The 27,691-nt window shown below is 60.1% G+C and overlaps 1 protein-coding gene across 1 annotated transcript; it reads left to right on the top strand.

Annotated features, from left to right (window-relative positions):
* Positions 1–345: 345 nt before the first annotated feature.
* Positions 346–26,684, top strand: LOC139586672 (solute carrier family 12 member 4-like). The gene is made up of 24 exons (XM_071420251.1): positions 346–469; positions 2,676–2,979; positions 3,424–3,519; positions 4,682–4,828; positions 5,996–6,050; positions 6,133–6,263; positions 7,006–7,238; positions 7,328–7,464; positions 8,090–8,206; positions 9,609–9,707; positions 11,704–11,761; positions 12,763–12,937; positions 14,042–14,145; positions 14,233–14,331; positions 15,245–15,364; positions 16,381–16,485; positions 17,909–18,014; positions 18,637–19,024; positions 20,179–20,420; positions 21,058–21,189; positions 22,446–22,535; positions 23,380–23,462; positions 24,554–24,687; positions 25,871–26,684. The coding sequence occupies exons 3-24, from the start codon at positions 3,469–3,471 to the stop codon at positions 25,993–25,995; spliced, it is 2,931 nt and encodes a 976-aa protein (XP_071276352.1). The 5' UTR covers positions 346–469; positions 2,676–2,979; positions 3,424–3,468; the 3' UTR covers positions 25,996–26,684.
* Positions 26,685–27,691: the final 1,007 nt, after the last annotated feature.

The following is a 27,691-nucleotide window of genomic DNA, read 5'->3' as shown; positions in this document are numbered from 1 at the left end:
AACTATGGATTTTTCCCTCTATTATTTCTGATTTTTCCTTTAAATCCGGAGGGTCTCAGCCCAAAAATTCCCATTTTCCCTACAGAAATACTGATTTTCCACTGCAAGTATGGATTTTGCCCCAAAAATTCTCATTTTCCCCACAAAATATCGGTTTCCTACTAAAACTATGGATTCTTCCCCCTGATATTTTTAATTTTTCTTCCAAATCCGGGTGGATCTGGGTGGTCGCACCTTTGGGTTTGGGCGTACCGGGAGGGAGGAGCCACAAAGCCACGCCCCTTCACAAAGCCACGCCTATTTGACAGCAGAACCACGCCCCCAAGCGGGCGGGAGCCCACGCCCCTTTGCACAAACCACGCCCTTTCATTGGTCACGCCCATGCGTCGCCACGCCCCCTGCGGCAGCGCGCGCGAGGGGGCGTGGCCAGGGCAGCGCGCGCCGGCCCCACCCCCGCGCCCCCCCTCAGGTACCGGCGGGATCGGAACGGGGGAGGGGGGGGGGAGACCCAAAATTGGGGAATTTTAACCCAAAATGGGACCGGATTGAGGGGCTGAGGGAGGAGGGGAGATGGACCCAAAAAAGGGGAAGGGTTTGGCCCCAAAAAGGGAGAGTTTGGTCCCAAAAAGGGTGGGGTTGGCACCTGGAAAAGTGAATTTGGGCCCCCCAAAAAGGGTGGGGTCGCTCCAAAAAGTGCGGGTTGGGTCTAAAAAATGGGGGATTTGACCCAAAACCGGGAAAAATGGTCCGGAAAGTGGAAGGGTTGTGACCAAAGGGAGAGTTTGGTCCCAAAAAGGGGAAATTTGAATTTTAAAAAAAGGAGTTTGGATGTCAAAAAGGGGGTTTGACACTAAATATGGGGAATTTGGCTCCAAAATCAGGGAATTTGACCCTAAAAATACGGAATTTAGCCCCAAAAGATGGAATTTGGCACCCAAAAAGGGTGTGGTTATCTCTATAAAGGGAGATTTGGCTCCTAAAAGTGACAATTTGGGCCATAAGGGAGGGGTGGCCTCAAAAATGGGGGAGTTTAACCCAAAAAGGGGAGTTTTACACCAAAAAGGGGGAATTTGGTTATAGAAGGTGGGGTTTGGTCTCCAAAGGGGGAATTTGGCCCTCAGAAGGGGCTGGTTTGCCTCAAAAAGTCGGGGGTTGGTTACAAAATGAGGAGATTTGTCTCAAAAAAGGGGAATTTTGAGCCCAAAATTGGGAATTTGTTTCTCCAAAAATTGGGTGGGGCACAAATGGGTCTTTTAGTGGAGCCGTTTCCCCCCAAAAAATTCCCAAATTCCCCCTAAAATTCCCCATTTCCCCTCCAAATTTCCAATTTGCCCCCTAAAATTCCCCCTTTCCCCTCATAATGGTGAATTTTCTCCCCCAAATTCCCCAAAACAAATTCCAAAACAAATTCCCCCATTTCCCAATTTTCCAAAACAAATTCCCCATTTTCCCCTGAAAATTCCCCATTTTTCCCCGTCCAGCTGAGTATTTTCCCCAGGATTCATTGACCCCTTCGGAATTTTCAATTTTTGCCCCTCCAATGCCTTTTTTCCCCTCTCAAAACCCCACAAAATTACGAATTTGGCCCCAAAATGAACATTTCTGCCCCCAAATGTGACTTTTTCCACCCTGAGTCTCCTCAGTTTCTGCCATAAATTGGATTTTTTTCCATCTCAGAGTTTCTCCATCCTCGCTAAGATCTGCTCTTTAATTTTTCTCTCTATGTACAATTGTATATTTTATAAATGTTGACGTATTTTTTTTATTTTTCCTCAAAACAACACAACTTTCACCCAAATTGTTTGCCCAAAAATGCCTGTTTTGCCCCAAAATTGCTCCTTTCCCCTGGAAATTCCTGATTCCACCCCAAACATATTTTTATTCCAGAAAAAAAAAAAAAAATTTCCCTCTCCAAAATTAATTTTCCCTCCAAAAATTACCTTTTCCAAGGGAAAAATGTCATTTTTTTCCCCCAAACCTGTGATTTCCCTCTGAAATTCCAGTATCTCCCCTAAAATGTCCCTTTTGCCTGCCAAAATTCTCTGTATTCCCATAAAATTATTTGGATTCTCTCTGAAATTAATCTTTCCTCCCCAAACACTTCTTGGCATGCCCAAAAATCTCTATTTTGCCCCAAAAATTCCCATTTTCCCCTGCAAAAACACTGATTTTCCGCAAAAAAGGGATTTTTTTCCTCTGATGGTTTTGATTGTTTCCTCTAAAAATTTCAGTTTTTTCCTCAAAAAAAGTGGATATTTCTCCTAAACACGTTGGTTTTCCCTCAAAATTTGTAGATTTTGCTCTAAAATGAAGATATTTTAAATAAGCGTATTTTAAATGAAAGTATTTTAAAATGAGGATAAATTAAATTGGATTTTTGTCTGGAATGGGTTTTTTCCCTCCAAAATGGACAATTTTCTTTTTCAAAATGTGGATTTTCCTCTCTAAATGTGAATATTTCCTCCAAAATTGCTGATTTCTCTCTACAAAGGTGTCTTTTCCTCCAAAAAAGTGGATTTTTCTCCCCAAACCCAGCGTTTCCCCCTTCCAATAATGGGAATTTTTTGCTCTAAAATCATGGATTTTTCCCTTAAAAATTCTTCATTTTTTCCCCCGAGAACCCTCAAAAATTTGAATTTTCCCTTGGAAAATTTCTCTTTTCCCTCTGAATCCAGGGGTTTCCTCCCACGGCTGCCGTGATGGTGACGTCATCGCCGCCCCGTTGACGTCATCGTCTCCCAGCTGACGTCATGGCGGTGCCGGGGGCGTGGCCGGCGCGGGGGGCGGAGCCCTCGGACAGCAGCCCTGAGCCCCCCTCCCCCTCCAGCTCCCGGCCCCCCCCTGTCCGACTCCAGCCCCTCCCCCACCGAGACCACGCCCACCCCGTGCGGGCGGGGCCCAGGGGGCGGGGCCAGGGCTCGCCACGCCCCTCCCAACCCTGGCGGGGTGGGGGGGGAGCGGCCCCTGGCGCTGTTTGAGGTGAGGCCACGCCCCCTGGAATCCCCAACTCTAATTAGCCCCGCCCATCCAATGCCCAATACTCGGTTGTGAGGCCACACCCCCTAAAGCCCCGCCCCCTAATTAGCCACACCTCATTACTTCCCTGACACTGTGCATAGGCCACGCCCACCCCAAGCCCCAACCCTAATGATCCCATCTAGTAATATTCTGCATGAAGCCACGCCCCTTCCTGACCACGCCCACCCACACTGCCTCTCTGAGTGCCTGCTGCCATTTAAGCCACGCCCCTTAAGCCCCACCCTCCTTGTCCCCGCCCCCACCCTGCCATGTCCCTTTAGCCCCTCCCCTTTTCAACACTGTCCCACCCACTCTGCCATGAGCCCCTCCCTCCTTAGCCCCACCCCCTGAGCCCCACCCTCCTTGGCCCCGCCCCCTGATCCCCGTGGCCCCGCCCCCTCCCAGGAGGAGCTGGCCACCCGTCCCCGCGTGCCGGCGCTGCTGCGCAGGATGGCCCCGTACAGTGCCCTGAGCCCGGACAGCGACTGCGGCACCGCACAGGTGAGCCTGGGACACACCTGGGGACACCTGGGACACACCCAGGGTACCTGGGGACACACCTGGGGACACACCTGGGGACACACCTGGGGACACCTGGAGTGCCTGGGGACACACCTGGGGACACACCTGGGGGGTACCTGTACAGCCCCGTACAGCGCCCTGAGCCCGGACAGCGACTGCGGCACCACGCAGGTGAGCCAGGGACACACCTGGGGACACACCTGGGACACACCCAGGGTACCTGGGACACACCCAGGGTACCTGGGGCACACCTGGGGTACCTGGGGACACCTGGGGACACACCTGGGACACACCTGGGGTAACTGGGGACACACCTAGGGTAACTGGGGACACACCTAGGGTACCTGGGGACACCTGGGGACACACCTGGGACACACCTGGGGTACCTGTACAGCCCCGTACAGCGCCCTGAGCCTGGACAGTGACTGCGGCACTGCGCAGGTGAGCCTGGGACACACCTGGGGACACACCTGGGACACACCCAGGGTACCTGGGGACACACCTGGGGACACACCTGGGAACACACCTGCGGACACACCTGGGACATACCTGGGACACACCTGGGACACACCTGGGGTACCTGGGGACACATCCAGGATACCTTGGGACACACCTGGGGGGTACCTGTACAGCCCCGTACAGCGCCCTGAGCCCGGACAGCGACTGCGGCACCACGCAGGTGAGCCAGGGACACAGCTGGGGACACACCTGGGGACACACCTGGGGACACCCAGGGTACCTGGGGACACACCTGGGACACACCTGGGGACACACCTGGGGACACCCAGGGTACCTGGGGACACACCTGGGACACACCTGGGACACACCTGGGGACACACCTGGGGCACACCGGGGTGACCCCTGGGCTGTCACTGACCCCTCGGTTGTCTCCTGTGTCCCCTCAGCGCCGTGCCCTGAGCACACTGCAGGGCGTGGTGGCCCCGTGTGCCCCCGTGTGACCCCGTATGACCCCGTGTGACCCCGTGTGACCCCGTGTGACCCTGCTGTCCCCTCTGTCCCCAGCGCCGTGCCCTGGGCACGCTGCAGGGCGTGGTGGCCCCATGTGACCCTGTGTGACCCCGTATGACCCTGTGTGACCCCGTGTGACCCCGTGTGACCCTGCTGTCCCCTCTGTCCCCAGCGCCGTGCCCTGGGCACGCTGCAGGGCGTGGTGGCCCCGTCGCTGCAGTCGCTGCTGGGGCTGGTGCTGCTGCTGCGCCTGCCCTGGGTCGTGGGACACGGCGGCGTCCTGGGGACAGCGGCCATCGGCGTGCTCCTGGGGGCCTGCGTGAGTCACCTGGGACACCTGGGACATACCTGGGGACACACCTGGGGAATGGGGACACACCTGGGACACACCTGGGGACATGGGGACACAATGGGCTAACACTGGGGTCACAGCTGTTCTGGGGATAGCAGCCATCGGCGTGCTCCTGGGGGCCTGCGTGAGTCACCTGGGGACACACCTGGGGAATGGGGACACACCTGGGGAGAGGGGACACACCTGGGGAGAGGGGACACACGTGGGTCACAGCTGTCCTGGGGACAGCGGCCATCAGTGTGCTCCTGGGTGCCTGCGTGAGTCACCTGGGACACCTGGGACACACCTGGGGACACACCTGGGGACACACCTGGGGACATGGGGACACACCTGGGACACACCTGGGGAATGGGGACACACCTGGGGTTGGGGTCATATCCTGGGTAATCTGGGGGGGGTGAGGTCAGACGTCTGAGGGGTCAGAGGTCAGTGGGGTCAGCGGTCAGAGGGGTCAAAGGTCAGCAGTCAGAGGGGTCAGTGGTCATTGGTCATAGAGGTCATTTGGTCAGAGTGGTCATTGGTCATTGGTCAGAAGTCAGTGGGGTCAGTGGTTAGTGGTCAGTGAGGTCATTGGTCAGTGACGTCATTGGTTGTTGGTCAGTGAGGTCATTGGTTGTTGGTCAGTTGGTCATTGGTCAGCAGTCAGTGGTCATTGGTCAGTTGGTCAGCAGTCATTGGTCGTTGGTCATTGGTCGTTGGTCATTGGTCAGCAGTCAGTGGTCATTGGTCATTGGTCAGTTGGTCATTGGGCAGTGGTCATTGGGCAGTTGGTCATTGGTCAGTTGGTCATTGGTCAGTTGGTCAGCTGGTCATTGCTCATTGGTCATTGGTCAGTTGGTCATTGCTCATTGCTCATTGGTCAGTTGGTCAGTTGGTCATTGGTCATTGGTCAGTTGCTCATTGGTCAGTTGGTCAGTTGGTCAGTTGGTCATTGGTCAGTTGCTCATTGCTCATTAGTCAGTTGGTCAGTTGGTCATTGGTCAGTTGCTCATTGGTCAGTTGCTCATTGCTCATTAGTCAGTTGGTCAGTTGGTCAGTTGGTCATTGGTCATTGTTCATTGGTCAGTTGGTCATTGGTCAGTTGGTCATTGGTCAGTTGGTCAGTTGCTCATTGGCCATGGCTGTGTCCCGCAGATGCTGCTGACCGCCGTGTCCCTGAGCGCCGTGGCCACCAATGGGCTGGACCCGGGTGAGTGGATTGGCTGGGAAACCCCACCCAAACCCCGCCCATGGGCGTGTCCACACTGACCCCGCCCTGTGACGTCACACAGGGGGCGGGGCTCTGTCACTGCTGTCGGGGGCGCTGGGCCCCGAGGCCGGGGGGGCCGTGGGCGTCTGCGGCTTCCTGAGCGCGGCGTTCACCTGCGCGGCCGCGGCACTGGGCGGGGCCGAGCTGCTATTGGTCAGTGAGTCACTGGGGGCAGGGCTAATGGGGATGGGCGGGGCGTTCACCTGCGCGGCCGCGGCGCTGGGCGGGGACGAGCTGCTATTGGTCAGTGAGTCACTGGGGGCAGGGCTAATGGGGATGGGCGGGGCGTTCACCTGCATGGCCCCAGTGCTGGGTGGGGCTGAGCTGCTATAGGTGAGTGAGTCACGGGGGCGGGGCTAAGGGGATGGGCGGGGCGTTCACCTGCGCGGCCACGGCGCTGGGCGGGGCCGAGCTGCTATTGGTGAGTGAGTCATGGGGGCGGGGCTAACGGCCATGGGCGGGGTTAAGGACCATGGGCGGGGCTAACGGGATGGGCGTGGCATTCACCAGCTGAGCTGCTGCTGGTGCGAAATGGGGCGGGGCTAAACGGCATGGGCGGGGCTAACAGGACTGTGCTGGGTGGGGCTGAGCTGCTGCTGGTGAGTGACAGGGGGCAGGGCTAAACGGCATGGGAGGGGCTAATGGGGGCGGGGCCAAGCTGCTGCTGGTGAGAGTGGGTGGGGCTAATGGGGAGGGGCGGGGCTAACAGGATGAGCCAATGGGACTGTGCTGGGCGGGGCTGAGCTGCTGCTGGTGGGAGGGGCAGGGCTGGGGTGTGGTCAGGGTGGGGCAATGGGCGTGGCTTCCTTCTCCTGAGGGTGTGGCCAGAACAGAGAGCCAGTGGGTGTGGCGGGTGGGCGGAGCCTGTCACCTCTGTGTCCCCTCCCTCCCCCAGGTGTACCTGAGCCCCGGCTGGGCGGTGCTTCCGGGGCGTGGCCGCTGGGGCCGCCTCAACAACGGGCGTGGCTACGGGGCGGGGCTGCTGGCGCTGCTGGGGGCGGGGTCTCTGGCCCCGCCCCGCGTGCGCGCGGTCGCCGCCCCCCTGGGCCCCGCGGGGCTGCTGCTGGCGCTGCTGGCGCTGCAGGTGGGGTCCCTGCGCCACGCCCTGCGCCCCGACCCCGCCCACGCGTGAGTCACACCTCCCTCCCCCCGCTCCTCCCCATGCTAATGAGATGCTAATGAGGAGGGCCTGGCTGACCCCGCCCTCCCCCCCCCAGGCTGTGCCTGCCCCCCCGGCCCGGGGACCCCCTCCTGCCCTGCGCCCCCCCCGTGCCCCCCAACGCCTCGCGGGGTCCTCCCGGCCCGCAGGGGGCGCTGCCCGCCCTGCCCGGGCCCAGCGCGCGGCTCCTGGCACGTGAGTAACGAGGGGGCGGGGCCAACCCAGGACACGCCCACGGGGCGCGGCTCCGCCTCCGGGCTGGGGTGGGGGCAGGGTGTTGCTGAGGGGGTGGAGTGGGCGTGGCTACTGCAGGACACGCCCACAGGGCGGTGTTGGCTCCGCCCCTCAGGGTTAATTTAGGGGTGGGGTCATGGGGGCGTGTGGTCACCTCAGCGTCATGGGGGGGGTCACAGGGGGTGGGGTCACCAGGGGGTCATGGGGGGGTCACAGGGGGTGGGGTCACCAGGGGGTCATGGTGGGGTCACGGGGGGGTCATAGGGGGTGGGGTCACCAGGGGGTCATGGTGGGGTCATGGGGGGGTCACAGGGGGTGGGGTCACCAGGGGGTCATGGCGGGGTCGCGGGAGGTCACAGAGGGTGGGGTCACCCTGAGGTCATGGGGTGGGGGATGGGGATTTTGGGGGTCACCCTGAGGTCATGTTGAGGTCACTGGGAGGTCAAAGGGGGGTCAGAGTGGGTGGGGTCACCCTGAGGTCATGCAGGGGTCATGGGGGGGTCACAGGAGGGTCATGGGGGTGGGGTCACCCTGAGGTCATCGGGAGGGGCTGTGGGCGTGGCCTCACCTTCTTCCCCACCCTTAGGGAACCTGTGGCCCCGCCCCCCTGAGGCGGGGCTGGGGGCGGGGCCTGAGCAGGAGGAGGGCGGGGCCGACGCCTCCTTTGGGGCCCTGCTGGGGCTGAGCCTCCCCTCGGCTGCGGGTGAGAGAGGGGGGACCCCAAAATGGGGAGAGGGGACCCCAAAATGGGGAGAGGGGAGCCCAAAATGGGGAGGGGGGAGCCCAAAATGGGGAGGGGGGACCCCAAAATGGGGTGGGGAGGGACCCTGGAATGGGGACAGAGAACCCAAAATGGGGAGGGGGACCCTAAAGTGGGGGTGACCCCAAATTGGGGAAGGGTACCCCAAAATGGGGAGGGGGATCAGAAAGGGTGGGGGGAACCCAAAATGGGGATGAGGGGGGACCCCGGAATGGGGGTGGGGGGTCTGAACTGGGGAGGGGGGCCCTGGCATGGGGTGGGAGAAGCCAAAATGGGGAGGGGGACCCCAAAATGGTGGGGGGCACAAATTTGGAATGGGGGAGCCCAAATTGGGGAGGGGGGACCCTGAAATGGGGAGGGGGGGGGCACCAAAATGGGGAAGGGGAGCCCAAAATGGGGAAGGGGAGGGACCCCAAAATGGGGATGAGGACACCAAAGGGGGGGACCCCAAAACAGAGGGGGGACCCCAAAGTGTGGGGGGATCCCAAATTGGGAAAGGGGACTCCAAATGTGGGAGGGGGATTTGAGGGGTCAGGGGGATTTGGGGGGGGTCCCAAAGGGGGGATTTGGCCGTCTTGGGTCTGTCCCAGGGGGATTTTGGGGTTCAGGGGATTTCGGGGTGTCCCCAGGGGTGCTCTGGGGGAATTTTGGGGTGTCCTCAGGGGGGTTTTGGGGTTCACTCTGATTTTGGGGTTCCCCAGGGGGATTTTGGGGTTCAGGGGATTTTGGGGTGTCCCCAGGGGTGCTCTGGGGGAATTGGGGTCTGTCCCAGGGGGATTTTGGGGTTCAGGGTAATTTTGGGGTTCAGAGGATTTTGGGGTGCTCTGTCCCAGGGGTGCTCTGGGGGGATTTTGGGGTTCAGTTTGACTTTGGGGTTCCCCAGGGGTGCTCTGGGGGGGATTTCGGGGTTCATGCTGATTTTGGGGTTCCCCAGGGGTGCTCAGGGTAATTTTGGGGTTCATGCTGATTTTGGGGTTCCCCAGGGGTGCTCTGGGGGATTTTGGGGTTCGGAGGATTTTGGGGTTCCCTAGGGGTGCTCTGGAGGATTTTGGGGCTCGGTAATTTTGGGGCTCAGGGTCATTTTGGGGTGCTCTGTCCCAGGGGTGCTCTGGGGGGATTTTGGGGTTCATGCTGATTTTGGGGTTTCCCAGGGGTGCTCTGGGGGATTTTGGGGCTCGGTAATTTCGGGGTTCATGCTGATTTTGGGGTGCTCTGGGGGATTTTTGGGCTCGGTAATTTCGGGGTTCATGCTGATTTTGGGGTGCCCTGTCCCAGGGGTGCTCTGGGGGATTTTGGGGCTCGGTAATTTCGGGGTTCATGCTGATTTTGGGGTGCTCTGTCCCAGGGGTGCTGTGGGGCTGCAGCCGCTGCTCCGAGCTCGGGGACGTCGCTCGCTCGGTGCCGGCCGGGAGCCTCGGGGCCGCCACGGCCACGGCCCTGGGCTGTATCCGGACCCCAAAACCGGGGGGGGACCCCAAAACCGGGGGGGGACCCCAAAAATTGGGAAGGACCCTAAAATCGCAGGGGGACCCCAAAAATGGGGGGGGGACACCCTAAAACTGGGAGGGGATCCTCAAACATGGGGGGGACGCCAAAATGTGGGGGTCACTACAGCCACGGCCCTGGGCTGGATCCAAACCCCAATCAGGGGGACCCCAAAACCTCCGGGGGACCCTAAAAATGGGGGGGGAAACCCCAAAAATGGGGGGGGACCCTAAAACTGGGGGGTCACCACAGCCACGGCCCTGGGCTGTATCCAAACCCAAAGGGGAACCCCAAAAATGGGGGGAGAACCCCAAAATTGGGGGGGGTAACCCCAAAACCGCGGGGGGAGATGGAAATATGGGGGGGACCCCAAAACATGGGGGGGACCCCAAAACATGGGAATCACCACGGCCATGGCCCTGGGCTGGATCCAAACCCCAATCGGGGGGACCCCAAAACCGCCGGGGGACCCTAAAAATGGGGGGGACCCTAAAACTGGGGGGTCACCACGGCCACAGCCCTGGGCTGGATCCAAACCCAAAGGGGAACCCCAAAAATGGGGGGGGGTAACCCCAAAACTGGGTGGGAGACGGAAATATGGGGGGGGGACCCCAAAACATGGGGGGGACCCCAAAACATGGGAATCACCACGGCCACGGCCCTGGGCTGGATCCAAACCCCAATCAGGGGGACCCCAAAAATGGGGGGGGACCCTAAAAATGGGGGGGGGACCCTAAAACTGGGGATGGGGATCCTCAAACATGGGGGGGACCCCAAAATGTGGGGGGGACGCCAAAATGTGGGGGGGACACCAAAATGTGGGGGTCACCACAGCCACACCATGGGGTCCCCATGTCCCTGGGCTGGATCCAGACCCCAAAAATGGGGGGGGACCCCAAAAATGGGGGGGACCCTAAAACTAGGGGGTCACCACGGCCATGGTCCTGGGCTGGATCCAAACCCAAAGGGGAACCCCAAAAATGGGGGGGACCCCAAAATTGGGGGGGGTAACCCCAAAAATGGGGGGGAACCCCAAAACCGCGGGGGGAGATGGAAATATGGGGGGGGATCCCAAAACTGGGGGGGGATCCTCAAACATGGGGGGGACCCCAAAACATGGGGGGACCCCAAAATATGGGGGTCACCACGGCCACAGCCCTAGGCTGGATCCAAACCCCAATCAGGGGGACCCCAAAACCGCCGGAGGACCCTAAGAATGGGGGGGGACCCTAAAACTGGGGAGGGGGATCCTCAAACATAGGGGGGACCCCAAAATGTGGGGGGGACACCAAAATGTGGGGGTCACCACAGCCACGGCCCTGGGCTGGATCCAAACCCCAATCAGGGGGACCCCAAAAATGGAGGGGGGACCCCAAAAATGGGGGGGTACCCCCAAAGCTGGGGGGGGGATCCTGGAACATGCAGGGAACCCCAAAAATGGGGGGGGGAGACCCCAAAACTGATGGGGACCCCGAAACTGAGGGGAGATCCTGGAATATGGGAGGGACCCCAAAACTGGGGAGGTTCGGACCCCAAAACTGGGGGGGAACCCCAAAAACATGGGGGGATCTGGGGATTTTTTGGGGATTTTGGGGGAATTTTGGGGATTTCTTGTTTTTTGGGGGGATTTTGGGGTGCTGGGGAGATTTTTGCAGGGATTTTGGGGGGATTTTGGTGATTTGGGGGGGATTTTGAGGTTTTGGGGGGATCTGAGGGGGATTTTGTGGGGATTTAGGGGTGCTGGGGGGATTTTGGGTGGGATTTGGGGGATTTTGGGATAGTTTTTTTGGTAGCTTTTGCAGGGATTTTGAGGGGATTTTTTTGGTGGGTTTTGGATTTTTTGGGGGGGGGATTTTGGGGATTTTGAAGTTTGGGGGGATTTGGGGTTTTTTGGGGTTTTTTGGGGGTTATTTTGGGGGTTTTTTTGGGGGGTTTGGCCTTTCCTTGACAGGCAGACCTGAGCGCGGCGCTGCTGCTGGGGGCCAGCGTGGAGGGGCAGCTGCTGAGGGACAAGTGAGAGCGGGGACAGCGCTGTCCCCAATGTCACCAGGGGGGTCCCAAGGTCACCAGGGGGGTCCCCAATGTCACCGGGAGAGGTCCCCGATGTCCCCAGTGTCACCAGGGGGTCCCCGATGTCCTCAGTGTCACTAAGGGAGGTCCCCAATGTCACCACGGGGTCCTCAATGTCACCAGGAGAGGTCCCTGATGTCCCCGGGAGTGTCCCCAGTGTCCCCAGGGGGAGTCCCCGATGTCCCCAGTGTCACCAGGAGGGGTCCCCCTTGTGGGGTTCAGTGTCCCCAGTTGGTTCCTGGTGGCCGGGGTGGGACCCCGCTGTCCCCTCCTCACGTTGTCCCCGCGGGTTCGGTGCCACCCTGGGCAATGTCCCCGGCAATGTCCCCACACAGTGTCCCCATGTCCCCACACAGTGTCCCCATGTCCCCACACAGTGTCCCCATGTCCCTCTCGTGTCCCCTTTAGGTTCGGTGCCACCCTGGGCGGTGTCCCCACTCTGTCCCCATGTCCCTGGGTGTTGTCCCCACACCGTCCCAATGTCCCTCTCGTGTCCCCTTTATGTTCGGTGCCACCCTGGGCAGTGTCCCCATGTCCCTGGGCAGTGTCCCCATGTCCCTGGGCGGTGTCCCCACGCTGTCCCCATGTCCCCACACAGTGTCCCCATGTCCCTCTCGTGTCCCCTTTGGGTTCAATGCCACCCCGAACAGTGTCCCCACGCTGTCCCCATGTCCCCAGACAGTGTCCCCATGTCCCTCTCATGTCCCCGGTAGGTTCGGTGCCACCCTGGGCATTGTCCCCACTCTGTCCCCATGTCCCTCTCGTGTCCCCTTTGGGTTCAATGCCACCCCGGGCAGTGTCCCCACTCTGTCCCCATGTCCCCACACAGTGTCCCCATGTCCCTCTCGTGTCCCCTTTAGGTTTGGTGCCACCCCGAGCAGTGTCCCCACGCTGTCCCCATGTCCCCAGACAGTGTCCCCATGTCCCTCTCGTGTCCCCTGTAGGTTCGGTGCCACCCTGGGCGGTGTCCCCGTGCTGGCCGCTGTCGCCTGGCCCTGGCCGTGGCTGCCGGTGCTGGGGGCGGGGCTATCGGCAGGGGGGGCGGGGCTTCAGGCGCTGCTGGGCGGGTCCCGCCTCCTGCGCGCGCTGGCGCGGACACGGGCGCTGCCGCTGCCGCGCGTGAGTGTCACCAACGGGTCCCCAAAGGTGTCCCCAAGGGGGTCCCTAAGGGGGGTCCCGGTGTCCCCAAGGGGGTCCCCGGTGTCCCCGAGGGTGTCCCCAGACGGTCCCCAACGTTCCCAAGGCGTCCCGGTGTCCCTGAGGGTGTCCTCAATGTCCCCAAGGGGGTCCCCAAGGGGGTCCCCAAGGGGGTCCCGCTGTCCCCAAGGGTGTCCCTAAGGCGGTCCCCGATGTCCTCAGTTTCCTGGGTTGTCCCCATGTCCCCTCCGTGTCCCCATAGGCGCTGTCCCCGGGATGTCCCAGGGATGTCCCCGGGGGTGTCCCCGTGTCCCCCTCTCCATGTCCCGCTGTCCTCATGTCCCCTCCGTGCCCCATTGTCCTCTTTGTGTCCCCATGTCCCCTCTGCGTCCCCATGTCCCGCTGTCCCCAGGCTGTCCCGGGGGATGTTCCCGTGTCCCCTCCATGTCCCTCAGTGTCCCCATGTCCCCTCAGTGTCCCCATGTCCCCTGCTGCTATCCCCATGTCCCTCAGTGTCCCCATGTCCCCTGCTGCTGTCCCCATGTCCCTCAGTGTCCCTCAGTGTCCCTCAGTGTTCCTCAGTGTCCCCTCAGTGTCTGTCTGTGCCCCAGGCTCTGTCCCGGGGCCGTCTGTGGCCGCTCTCGGTGACCCTGCTGCTGTCCCCATGTCCCTCAGTGTCCTCATGTCCCCTGCTGCTGTCCCCATGTCCCCTCAGTGTCCGTCTGTCCCCCAGGCTCTGTCCCGGGGCCGTCTCTGGCCGCTCTTGGTGACCCTGCTGCTGTCCCCATGTCCCTCAGTGTCCCTCAGTGTCCCTCAGTGTCCCCATGTCCCTCAGTGTCCCCATGTCCCTCAGTGTCTGTGTGTCCCCCCAGGCTCTGTCCCGGGGCCGTCTCTGGCCGCTCTTGGTGACCCTGCTGCTGTCCCCATGTCCCTCAGTGTCCCCATGTCCCCCCAGGCGCTGTCCCGGGGCCGTCTGTGGCCGCTCTTGGTGACCCTGCTGCTGTCCCTCAGTGTCCCCATGTCCCTCAGTGTCCCCATGTCCCTCAGTGTCCCTCAGTGTCCCTCAGTGTCCCCATGTCCCCCCAGGCTCTGTCCCGGGGCCGTCTCTGGCCGCTCTTGGTGACCCTGCTGACCGCAGCCCTGGGGGTGCTGCTGGGCTCGCTGGACCTGCTGGCCCCGGTGCTCTCCGTGTGCGTGACCCCGCCCCCGCACCAGTGACGTCATCATGACGTCATCGCGGCGCCGGGCTGCCCGGTGACGTCATCCGCCCCCCACAGGCTGTGCCTGACCTCGCACCTGGGGCTGAACCTGGCGTGTGCCCTGCAGGGGCTGCTGCCCACGGCCGGCTGGAGCCCGCGCTGCCCGCTGTACCACTGGTCAGTGAGTGACCAATGGGTGACCAATGGGTGACCATGAGTGAGCAATGGGTGACACTGAGTGACCACGAGTGACCAATGGGTGACCAATGGGTGACCACTGAGTGACCATGAGTGACCAATGGGTGACCAATGGGTGACACTGAGTGAGCAATGAGTGACCCTGAGTGACCAATGGGTGACACTGAGTGACCACTGAGTGACCAATGGGTGACCAATGAGTGACCAATGGGTGACCAATGGGTGACCAATGGGTGACACTGAGTGACCATGAGTGACCAATGGGTGACCAATGGGTGACCATGAGTGACCAATGGGTGACCAATGGGTGAGCAATGAGTGACCAATGGGTGACCAATGGGTGACACTGAGTGACCATGAGTGACCAATGGGTGACCACTGAGTGACCCTGAGTGAGCAATGAGTGACCATGGGTGACCAATGGGTGACCACGACTGACCAATGAGTGACCACTGGCTGTCCCCATGCTGTCCCCATGTCCCTGCTGTCCCTGTCCCCATGTCCCCATGCTGTCCCCATGCTGTCCCCATGCTGTCCCCCTGTCCCTGTCCCTGTCCCCCTGTCCCTGTCCCTATCCCTGTCCCCATGTCCCTGGTGTCCCTGCCCCCATGTCCCCATGCTGTCCCCATGCTGTCCCCATGCTGTCCCCCTGTCCCTGTCCCTGTCCCCCTGTCCCTGTCCCTGTCCCTGTCCCCCTGTCCCTGTCCCCATGTCCCCATGCTGTCCCCATGCTGTCCCCGTGCTGTCCCCATGTCCCTGTCCCTGTCCCCATGCTGTCCCCATGTCCCTGTCCCTGCTGTCCCTGTCCCTGTCCCTATCCCTGTCCCCATGTCCCCGTGCTGTCCCCGTGCTGTCCCCGTGCTGTCCCCATGTCCCCCTGTCCCTGTCCCAGGTCGGTGTCCCTGGCCGGGGCCCTGCTCTGCCTGTCCCTGATGTTTGTCACCTGCTGGCACTGTGCCCTGCTGGCCCTGGGCATCGGCGCCACCGCCTACAAATACCTGGAGTTCCGCAGGTGAGGGGACACCTGGGGACACCTGGGGACACCTGGGGACACCTGGGGACAGGGACAGGGACATGCCTGGGGACAGGGACACACCTGGGAGGGGGACAGGGACATACCTGGGGACAGTGGGGACACACCTGGGGGGACACACCTGGGGACAGGGACACACATGGGGACAGGGACAGGAATACACCTGGGGACAGGGACAGGGACACACCTGGGAGGGGGACAGGCACACACCTGGGGGCAGCGTGGACACACCTGGGGGGACACACCTGGGGACAGGGACACACCTGGGAGGGGGACAGGGACATACCTGGGGACAGTGGGGACACACCTGGGAGGGGGACAGGGACAGGGACATGCCTGGGGACAGGGACACACCTGGGGACAGGGACATGCCTGGGGACAAGGACCTGGGGACAGGGACAGGGACAGACCTGGGGACAGGAACACACATGGGGACAGTGGGGACAGGGACAGAGACACAACTGGGGACAGGGACACACCTGGAGTTTCACAGGTGAGGGGACAGCGGGACACACCTGGGGGGAGGGACACACATGGGGACAGTGGGGACACACCTGGAGGGACACACGTGGGGACAGGGACACCTGGGGAGGGCACCTGGGGACAGGGACAGGGACACACCTGGGAGGGGGACAGGGACACACCTGGGGACAGGGACAGGGACACACCTGGGGACAGGGACACAACCTCTGGGGACACCTGGTGGGGGGACAGGGACACACCTGGGAGGGACAGTTACACTTGGGGGGCAGGGACACACCTGGGGACAGGGGCGGGGACACCTGGGGGACACACCTGGGGGGAAAAGGACACACCTGGGGATGGGGACACACCTGGGGGTTCCTGACCCTCACCTGGGGGGTCCCAACCCTCACCTGGGGGGGTCCAACCCTCACCGGGGGGGGGGTCCCGACCCTCACCTGGGGGGTTCCACCCTCACCTGGGGGGGTCCTGACCCTCACCTGGGGGTCCCGCCCCCCCCCTCCCCCCCGCAGCGCCCAGAGCGAGTGGGGGGAGGGGCTGCGGGGGCTCTCGCTCAGCGCTGCCCGGCTGGCGCTGCTGCGGCTGGAGGATGGACGGCCCCCGCCCCCCAGCCTCAGGTGAGAGAGATCCCCCCCAAAAACAGCCCCAAAACAGCCCAAAAACAGCCCAAAAACACCCCTGAACCCCCCAGCCTCAGGTGAGAGAGATCCCACCCAAAAACAGCCCAAAACCAGCCCAAAAACAGCCCCCGCCCCCCAGCCTCAGGTGAGAGAGATCCCCCCCAAAACCTCTCTAAAAACACCCCAAAACAGCCCTGAACCCCCCCAGCCTCAGGTGAGAGAGACCCCCCCAAAAACAGCCCAAAAACACCCCCAAAACAGCCCCTGAACCCCAGCCTCAGGTGAGAGACCCGCCCCAAAAACAGCCCCTGAACCCCCCAAAACAGCCCCTGCCCCCCAGCCTCAGGTGAGAGAGATCCCCCCAAAAACCTCCCTAAAAACACCCCAAAACACCCCTGAACCCCCCCAGCCTCAGGTGAGACAGACCCGGCCCAAAAACAGCCCAAAACCACCCCAAAAACAGCCCCTGAACCCCAGCCTCAGGTGAGAGACCCGCCCCAAAAACAGCCCAAAAACACCCCAAAAACAGCCCCCGCCCCCCAGCCTCAGGTGAGACACACCCGGCCCAGAAACACCCCAAAAACACCCCAAAAACACCCCCAAAACAGCCCTGAACCCCCCAAAACACCCCCTGAACCCCAGCCTCAGGTGAGAGAGACCCCACCCCAAAACCTCCCCAAAACACCCCCCCAAAACAGCCCTGAACCCCCCCCAAACACCCCTGAACCCCCCTGAGCTTCCCCCTCCCCCCAGCCAAAGGTGAGACCCCCCCGTGCCCCCCCATGACCCCCTCTCCCTGTCCCCCCCATGTCCCCCCTGTTGGTGCTGTCCAGGCCCTGTCACCCCCCATAACCCCCCCTGTCACCCCCCATGTCCCCAAGTCCCTGTGTCCCCATGACCCCCCCAGTGCCCCCCCCATGTCCCCAGTGCCCCCCCATGTCCCCATGACCCCCCAGTGACCCCGTCTCTCTATTTCCCCCCCCAGGCCGCAGCTGTTGGTGCTGTCCAAGCCCTGTGCCCCCCCCATGTCCCCAAGTCCCTGTGACCCCCCCCGCCATGTCCCCATGTTCCCATAACCTCCCCATGTCCCCATGACCCCCCAGTGACCCCATTTCTCTGTTTCCCCCCCCAGGCCACAGCTGTTGGTGCTGTCCAATCCCTGTGCCCCCCCAAGTCCCTGTGTCCCCATGACCCCCCCATGTCCCCATAACCCCCCCATGTCCCCGTGTCCCCCCCCGACCCCGTTTCTCTCTCTCCCCCCCCAGGCCGCAGCTGTTGGTGCTGTCCAAGCCCTGTGCCCCCCCCATGTCCCCAAGTCCCTGTGACCCCCCAGTGCCCCCCATGTCCCTGTGACCCCCCAGTGCCCCCCCATGTCCCCGTGTCCCCCCCATTGACCCCGTTTCTCTGTTTCCCCCCCCAGGCCGCAGCTGTTGGTGCTGTCCAAGCCCGGGGACCCCCCCGGGCCCCCCCCCCCGGCCCGAGCTGGTGGCTCTGGCCGCGCAGCTGCAGGGGGGGGGGGCGGGGCCTGACCGTGCTGGGGGCGGTGCTGGGCGGGGCCCTGCACGAGGAACTGCCCCGAGCCAGGGGGGCCGAGAGGGTCAGAGGTCACGGGGTCATGGAGGGGTCATGGGGGGTCACGGGGTCATGGGGGGTCACGGGGTTATTGGGGGGTTATGGGGGCGGGGCCTGACCGTGCTAGGGGCGGTGCTGGGCGGGGCCCTGCATGAGGAACTGCCCCAGGGGGGCTGAGAAGGTCATGGGGGGGTCACGGGAGGGTCACAGGGTCATGGGGGCATCACTGGGATCATGGGGTCATGAGGGGATCGCTGGGGGATTATTGGGGTCACAGGGTCATGGGGGGGTCATGGGGGGATTATTGGGGTCATGGGGGGTCACGGTGGGGTATTGGGGTGGGGGCTGGGGGTGTCTCTTTCCCCATGTCCCTGACCCTGACCCAATGTCCCTGTCCCATGTCCCTGTCCCTGTGGCTGTCCCTGGGTCCCTTTGGGCTGTCCCTGAAGGTGTCCCTGACTGTGTCCCATGTCCCTGACCGTGTCCCCTCTGTGTCCCCATGTCCCTGTCCCCATGTCCCTTACCCCGTCCCATGTCCCTGTTCCCATGTCCCTGTCCCCATGTCCCTGACGGTGTCCCCTCTGTGTCCCCATGTCCCATGTCCCTGTCCCCATGTCCCTGTCCCCATGTCCCTGTCCCCATGTCCCTGTCCCTGTCCCCATGTCCATGACCCTGTCCCAATATCCCTGTCCTCCTGTCCCCATATCCCTGTCCCTGTCCCCCTGTCCCCATGCTGTCCCCGACTGTGTCCCTGTGTGTCCCCAGGCGCTGCGGGCGGCGCTGTCCCGGGCCGGTGCCCGCGGCTTCGTGCAGGTGTTGGTGACACCCGAGCCGGGGGCGGGGCTGGCGGCGCTCGTGCAGGGGGTGGGGCTGGGGGCGCTCCGCCCCAACACCGTCCTGCTGGGCTGGCCCCGCCGCTGGAGGCAGCAGCCGGACCCCGCCAGGGCCGCCAGGGACTTCGTGGGTACGGGGACACTGGGGGGACATTGGGGGGATTGGGGACATTGGGGGGATTGGGGACATTGGGGACAGTGGGGGACTGGGGACATTGGGGACAGTGGGGGACTGGGGACATTGGGGGCAATGGGGGATTTGGGACATTGGGGGGATTGGGGACATTGGGGACAGTGGGGGACTGGGGACATTGGGGACAGTGGGGGACTGGGGACATTGGGGGCAATGGGGGATTTGGGACATTGGGGGCAATGGGGGGATTGGAGACACTGGGGTCAATGGGAGGATTGGGGGCAATGGGGGATTGGGGACATTGGGGACAATGGGGGACTGGGACAGCGGGGACAGCAAGGGGATTTGGGACATTCAGGGGATTTGGGACACTGGGGGGATTTGGGATGTTGGGGGATTGGGGGGATTGTGGACAATGGGGGGATTGGGGACAATGGGGAGACATTGGGGATATTGGGAGGACTGGGGACATCAGGGGGATTGGGGACATTTTGGACAATGGGGGACACTGGGGACTTTGTGGGTATGGGAGACACCGGGACAGTGGGGGAACAGTGGGGACAATGAGGGGATTGGGGGGATTGGGGGGATTGGGGACGTTCAGGAGATTTGGGACACTGGGGGAATTTGGGATGTTGGGGAACTGGGGACAATGGGGACTTTGTGGGTAGAGGGTTGACCAGGGGGACATTGGGGACAACACGGGAACTGGGGACACTGGGGACAATGGGAACATTGGGGACAACGCGGGAATTGGGGACTTCGTGGGTATGGGGGACATTGTGGACAATGGCGACAGTGGGGGGACATTGGGGGGACATTGGGGGGATTGGGGAGATTTGGGGGATTGGGGACAATCGGGGCTTCGTGGGTACAGGGGACACCGGGGGGGGACAATGGGGAAAACGGGGGTCTGGGGACAATGGGAACATTGGGGGGATTGGGGACATTGGGGACATTGGGGGCATTGCGGACACTGGAGGGAACTGGGGACACTGGGGGGACTGTGTGTCCCTATGTCCCCATGGTGTGTGTCCTCATGTCCCCATGGTGTGTGTCTCCACCGATGTCCCTTCTTTGCCTGTCCTGCTGTCCCCTCTGCTGTCCCCATGTCCCCTCTGATGTCCCCTCTGCTGTCCCCTCTGTCCCCAGAGCTGCTGCGGGTGGCGGGCGCAGCGGGCCGGGCCCTGCTGGTGTCCAAGGGCGGAGCGGAGCCGGGCCCGGCCCCGGGGGTGTCCCCGGGATTGTCCCCGGTCCCAGGGGTGTCCCCAGGGGCGTCCCCGTGTCCGGGGGTGTCCCCGGGGGTGTCCCCAGGGGGGTCCCTCGATGTCTGGTGGGTGGTGGGCACCGGGCGCCTCCTGACGCTGCTGCCGCTGCTGCTCCGACAGCACCCGGTAGGGGGCGCCACGGGGCGGGGCTTCAAGGGGCGGGGCTTCAAGGGGCGGGGCTTGAATCGTGGGGAGGGGCTTGAATTGTGGGGGAGGGGCTTGGATTTTGGGGTGGTTTTTGGGGGGATTTTTTGGGGGATTTTAGGGGATTTTGGGGTCTCACCCGTACCTCCCCAGGTGTGGCGGGGCTGCCCCCTGCGCCTGTTCACGGTGGGATTTTGAGGGGATTTTGGGGTGGTTTTTGGGGAGATTTTGAGAGGATTTTGGGGTGGGTTTTGGGGAGATTTTGGGGTGGTTTTTGGGGAGGTTTTTTGGGGGGATTTTAAGGGATTTTGAGGTCTCACCCATACCTGTCCCAGGTGTGACGGGGCTGCCCCCTGTGCCTGACCACGGGGGGATTTTGGGGTGGATTTTGGGGTGGTTTTTGGGGTGGTTTTTGGGGGGATTTTTTGGGGGATTTTGGGGATCTTTTGGTGGATTTTAGGGTCTCACCCATACCTGTCCCAGGTGTGGCGGGGCTGCCCCCTGCGCCTGTTCACGGTGGGATTTTGGGGGAATTTTTGGGAGGATTTTGAGGGGATTTTGGCGGGATTTTTTTGGGGATTTTTGGGGGATTTTGGGGTCTCACCCATACCTGTCCCAGGTGTGGCGGGGCTGCCCCCTGCGCCTGTTCACGGTGGCGCTGCTGGAGGACAACAGCGAGCGGCTGCGGCGCCTGCTGGAGGCCGTGGTGCGGCGCCGGGGGCTGCCAGCGCAGGTGCACGTGGTGGAGCTGGTGAGAGCCAAAACCACCCCAAAACACACCTGGGACACCCCAAAACACACCTGGGACACCCCAAAATACACCTGGGACACCCCAAAACACACCTGGGACACACCTGGGACACCCCAAACCACACCTGGAACACCCCAAAACACACCTGGAATACCCCAAAATACACCTGGGACACGCCAAACCACACCTGGGACACACCTGGGACACCCCAAAACACACCTGGGACACCCCAAAACACACCTGGGACACACCTGAGACACCCCAAAACACACCTGGAATACCCAAAAACACTCCTGGGACACACCTGGGACACCCCAAAACACACCTGGGACACCCCAAAACACACCTGGGACACACCTGAGACACCCCAAAATACACCTGGAATACCCAAAAACACTCCTGGGACACACCTGGGACACCCCAAAATACACCTGGGACACCCCAAAACACACCTGGAATACCCAAAACACACCTGGGACACCCCAAAACACACCTGGGACACCCCAAAATACACCTGGGACACCCCAAAACACTCCTGGGACACCCCAAAACACACCTGGAATACCCAAAAACACTCCTGGGACACACCTGGGACACCCCAAAACACACTTGGAATACCCCAAAATACACCTGGAATACCCCAAAATACACCTGGGAGACCCCAAAATACACCTGGGACACACCTGGGACACCCCAAAATACACCTGGAATACCCCAAAATATACCTGGGACACCCCAAAATACACCTGGAATACCCCAAAATACACCTGGGACACACCTGGGACACCCCAAAATACACCTGGGACACACCAGTCCCATACTGGATTATACCGGTCCACACTGGTCCCTACTGGGCTGTACTGGTCCCTACTGGGCTGTACCAGTCCATACTAGTTTATACTGGTTTATATTGGTCAGTACTGGTTTATACTGGTCTGTACTGGTTCATAGTGGTCCATACTGGTCCGTACTGGTCAGTATCGGTTCATACTGGTCTGTACTGGTTCATACTGGTCCATACCAGTCCGTAACAGTCTGTACCAGTCCATACTGGTCCCTACTGGTCCATACTGGTCCGTACTGGTCTGTGCTGGTCCATACCGGTCCCTACTGGTCCATACTGGTCTGTACTGGTCCGTACCAGTCCGTGCTGGTCCATACCGGTCCGTACCGGTCCATACTGGTCCGTACCGGTCCATACCGGTCCGTACTGGTCCGTGCCGGTCCATACTGGTCCGTGCCGGTTCCCTCCCCAGCACGACGGCGCGGTCTCTGATTACACGTACGAGCGGACGCTGATGATGGAGCAGCGCTCGCAGATGCTGCGGCAGCTGCGCCGAGCACAGGTGACATCATTGCCCTGCCCGTGACGTCATCACCCCCATCTGTGATGTCATCACCCAGTCTGTGACATCACCACCGACCCCATGATGTCATCACCCTCTATGTGACATCACCACCGCCCCCATGATGTCATCTCTGTTGTCGGTGATGTCATCACCCCCACCCTCCCTGTGATGTCATTGTCCTACCTGTGACATCATCACCCTGTCTGTGACGTCATCACACCTCCATGTGACATAATCATTCTCCCTGTGATGCCGTCATACTGTCTGTGACGTCATTGTCCTGTCTGTGACATCATCACTCTCCCTGTGACATCATTGCCCCTCCCCATGACGCCATTGTCCTCCCCTTGACGTCATCAACGTCTTTGACGTCATCGCCATGTCTGTGATGTCATAGCCACATCTGTGACATCATCAGCATCCCCATGATGTCATTGCTCCTGCCAGTGACATCATAGTTCCTGACCGTGACATCATCACACTTTCTGTGACATCATCACCCCGTCTGTGACATCATTGCCCGATGTGTGACATCACTGCTCCGCCTATGACATCATCACACTATCCCTTATGTCATCGCCCTGTCCATGACATCATCACCCTGTCTGTGACGTCATAGTCCTGGCTGTGGTGTCATCACACCTCCCTGTGATGCCATTACCTTGTCTTTGACATCATCACTATGTCTGTGACGTAATCGCTACGTCTGTGACGTCATCCCCATGTTTGTGACGTCATCCCCATCCCTGTGACTCCATCACCCTCCCTGTGACATCACCGCCCCCATCCATGATGTCACGGCCACCCTTGTGATGTCATCTTCCCCCTTGTGACGTCACAGGGAGGCCCCGCCCCCTCGCAGCCGCCCAGCGCCGCGGAGGAGGAGGAGGGGGGGGGAGGGGAGCCCCGGAGAGGACCCAGCCCGTGAGTGGAACTGGGAGGGACTGGGATGGACTGGGATGGACTGGGATGGACTGGGATGGACTGGGATGGACTGGGGGGGAACTGGGATGGACTGGGGGGGAACTGGGAGGGACTGGGGGGGACTGGGAGGGACTGGGGGGGAACTGGGAGGGACTGGGGGGGACTGGGAGGGACTGGGATGGACTGGGAGGGACTGGGAGGGACTGGGGGGGACTGGGAGGGACTGGGGGGGACTGGGGGGGGGACTGGGGGGGAACTGGGAGGGACTGGGGGGGGAACTGGGAGGGACTGGGAGGGACTGGGGGGGACTGGGGGGGAACTGGGAGGGACTGGGAGGGACTGGGGGGACTGGGATGGACTGGGATGGACTGGGGGGGAACTGGGAGGGACTGGGGGGGACTGGGGGGGAACTGGGAGGGACTGGGAGGGACTGGGGGGGACTGGGATGGACTGGGGGGGACTGGGCCATACTGGTCCATACTGGTTTATACTGGTCTCCACTGGTCTGTACTCCTCTATACCGGTTCATACTGGTCTGTACCGGTCTCTACCAGTCCATACTGGTTTATACTGGTCCATACTGGTTTATACTGGTCAGGGGACCATGCGTCGCATGCACGCGTCCATTGGGGGGCGTGGTCAGTGGGGTTGGTACTGGTCTGTACTGGTTTGCACCGGTCTGTACTGGTTTATACCAGTCTGTACTGGTCCATACTGGTTTGTACTGGTCCGTACCAGTTCATACTGGTCTATACTGGTTCATACTGGTCCATACTGGTTTATACTGGTTGGGGTAACACCCAGCGCATGCACTGGGACATTGAGGGGGGGTGATCAGTGGGGTCTGTACTGGTCTGTACTGGTCCATACCAGTCTGTACTGGTTTGTACTGGTCCGTACCAGTCCATACTGGTCCATACTGGTTTATACTGGTTGGGGTAACGTCCATCGCCTGCACACTGCCATTGGGGGGGATGGTCACTGGGGTCTGTACTGGTCTGTACTGGTTTATACTGGTCCACAGCAGTTTATACTGGTTTGTACCGGTCCGTACCAGTCCATACTGGTTCATACTGGTCCGTACTGGTCAGGGGGAACGTGCGGCGCATGCACGCGGCCGAGCGCCTCAACGCCGCCATCTTGGCGCACTCGGGGGGGGCGGGGCTGGTGCTGCTGGACCTGCCCCCCCCTCCCCCACCCCGCCCGCACCGGCCCCGCGAGAACTGGATCCGAAATTTGGGGGGAAAAACGGGGATTTGGGGAAAAATGGGGGGGAATGGGAATGGGGAACACGGGCCATGGGGAAATGTATCCAAAAATGGGGGGGAAAACGGGGATTTGGGGAAAAATGGGGGAGAAATGGGGGAAAAGCCAGGGGAAAAGTGGGGGGGAAAAATGGGGGGAAATGGGGAAAAATGGGGAAAATTGGGGGAAATCGGGGAAAAAAAACAGGAAAAAAACAAGGAAAAAAAGGGGAAAATGGGAATGGGGAACCCGGGCCATGGGGAAATGTATCCGGATTTGGGGGGAAAACCCGGGATTTTGGGAAAAATGGGAGAAAAATGGGGCAAAATTGGGGAAAATTGGGGAAAAAAACAGGAAAAAAACAGGGAAAAATTGGGGAAAATGGGAATGGTGAACCTGGCCCCTGGAGAACTGTATCTGAAATTTGGGGTGAAAAATGGGGATTTTGGGAAAATGGGGAAAATGGGAATGGGGAACCCGGCCTATGGGGAAATGTATCCAGAAATGGGGGGAGAACGGGGATTTGGGGAAAAATGGGGGGAAAAACAGGGGGAAAAGCCCAGGGAAAAGTGGGGGGGGAAAATGGGGGGAAATGGGGAAATATGGGGAAAACTGGGGGAAATCGGGGAAAAAAACAGGGAAAAAATGGGGAAAATGGGAATGGGGAACCCGGGCCATGGGAAAATGTATCAGAAATGGGGGGGAAAACCGGGATTTTGGGAAAAATGGGGGAAAAATGGGGGAAAAGCCAGGGGAAAAGTGGGGCAGGGAAATGGGGAAATGGGGAAAAATGGGGAAAATCGGGGAAAAAAACAGGAAAAAAACAGGGAAAAAACAGGGGAAAAATGGGGAAAATGGGAATGGTGAACCTGGCCCCTGGAGAACTGTATCCAAAAGGGGGGGGGGGGGGGGAAATGGGGATTTTGGGAAAAAATGGGGAATATTTGGGGAAAATGGGGAAAAAACCAGGTGAAAAGTGGGGGGAAACCCGGGAAAATGGGGGAAAACCCTGGGAAAATTCAGGGAAAAAACAGGGAAAAAACAGGAAAAATGAGAAATGAGGGAAACTGGGAGGAATGGGGGAACTGGGAGGGCACTGGGAGTTACGGGGAGGTTACTGGTTTATACTGGTTTGTACTGGTGAGCCCTTGACCCCAGCCCAGACCTGGAGTTCCTGGAGGTGCTGACCGAGGGCCTGGGGCCGGTGCTGCTCGTCAGGGACGGGGACGGCGACGGAGACCAGTGCTCCCAGTATGGAACTGGGAATGGGGACACTGGGGAGCCCTGAGAGCCCAGTGCTCCCAGTATGGAACTGGGAATGGGGACACTGGGGAGCCCTGAGAGCCCAGTGCTCCCAGTATGGAACTGGGAATGGGGACACTGGGGAGCCCTGAGAGCCCAGTGCTCCCAGTATGGAACTGGGAATGGGGACACTGGGGAGCCCTGAGAGCCCAGTGCTCCCAGTATGGAACTGAGAACTGGGACCAGTGCTCCCAGTATGGAACTGGGAATGGGCCCAGTGCTCCCAGTGCTCCCAGTATGGAACTGGGAATGGGGCCCAGTGCTCCCAGTGCTCCCAGTATGGAACTGGGAATGGGCCCAGTGCTCCCAGTGCTCCCAGTATGGAACTGGGAATGGGCCCAGTGCTCCCAGTATGGAACTGGGAATGGGCCCAGTGCTCCCAGTATGGAACTGGAAATGGGCCCAGTGCTCCCAGTGCTCCCAGTATGGAACTGGGAATGTGCCCAGTGCAGCCCAGTGCTCCCAGTATGGCCCCAGTTCCCTCCCAGTTCACTCCCAGTGCTCCCAGTCTGGTCCCAGTTCACTCACAGAGCACTCCCAGTTCCCTCCCAGTGCTCCCAGTTCACTCCCAGTGCTCCCAGTCTGGCCCCAGCCTTTGCTGGTTTTTGCACTTTGATTTCACCAAAGATCCTCAATAAAACGACCCCAAAAATGGAATTTTTGGGGGGAAAAGGAGCCGGAAGTTGCAGTTCTCGACCATGGGAGGGAATTCCAGAAAATCGGGAATTTTTTTGGATTTTGGGGATTTTTGGCAACTGGGGCTGGATCCAAAATGGAAAATCCCAAAATGGAAATGGGGAAAAAAATGGGGGGAAATGGGAGAAAAAAGGAGAAAAATATGGGGAAAATAAAGGAAAAATAGGGGAGAAATAAGAGAAAAATAGGGGAAAAGAGGGGGGGAAATGGGGGGGAAATAGGGGGGAAATAGGAGAAAAATACAGGAAAAATAGGGGGGAAATAGGAAAAAATAGAGGGAAACAGAGGAAAAATAGGGGGGAATAAAGGAAAAATAGGAGAAAACCAGAAGAAAAATGGGGGAAAAATAGGGGGGAAATAGGAGAAAATAGGAGATAAAAAGGGAAATTAGGGGGGAAATGGGGTGAAAACAGGGAAAAATATGGGAAAAGGAAAGGGAAAACACAGGGAAATATGGGGAAAATATGGGAAAATAGGATAAAAATAGAAGAAAATAGAGGAAAAATAGGGGAGGGGAAATAGGGGGAAAAGAGGGGGAAATGGAGGAAAAATAGGGGGAAACTAGGAAAAAAATACAGGAAAAATAGGGGGGGAAATAAGGGAAAAATAAAGGAAAAATAGAAGAAAACTAGGGAAAAATAGAGGGAAAATAGGAGGAATATAGGAGAAAAAGGGGGGGAAATGGAGAAAAGAAGGGGGAATGGAAAACGAGGAAATGGGAAAAATAGGGAGGAAACACAATAAAAAATGAGGTTTTTAATGTCTTGGGTTTGGGGGGTTTGTGGGGATTTTGGGGATCCCTGAGGGGATTTGGGGGCTCTGAGGGGATTTTTGGGGTTTTCTGAAGGAATTTTGGGGGCCCGGTAGATTTTGGGGATCCCTGAGGGGATTTGGGGGATCCCTGAGGGGATTTTGGGGCTCCCTGAGGGGATTTTGGGGCCCGGTGGAATTTGGGGATCCCTGAGGGGATTTTGGGGATCTCGGGG

This window comes from Agelaius tricolor, unplaced genomic scaffold (genome assembly GCF_023055355.1).
Source record: "Agelaius tricolor isolate 1412-34295 unplaced genomic scaffold, bAgeTri1.0.p SCAF_130, whole genome shotgun sequence".
NCBI lineage: Eukaryota > Metazoa > Chordata > Aves > Passeriformes > Icteridae > Agelaius > Agelaius tricolor.
This window is presented reverse-complemented; position numbering and strand designations above follow the sequence as displayed.

Bases quoted from the DNA above. Each gene is read 5' to 3' on its own strand.
- LOC139586672 (XM_071420251.1), top strand. From the start codon at position 3,469: ATGGCCCCGTACAGTGCCCTGAGCCCGGACAGCGACTGCGGCACCGCA. The intron at 6,051-6,132 runs GTGAGTGGATTG...GACGTCACACAG, and splicing joins CACCAATGGGCTGGACCCGG to GGGGCGGGGCTCTGTCACTG. The intron at 19,025-20,178 runs GTACGGGGACAC...CTCTGTCCCCAG, and splicing joins GGCCGCCAGGGACTTCGTGG to AGCTGCTGCGGGTGGCGGGC.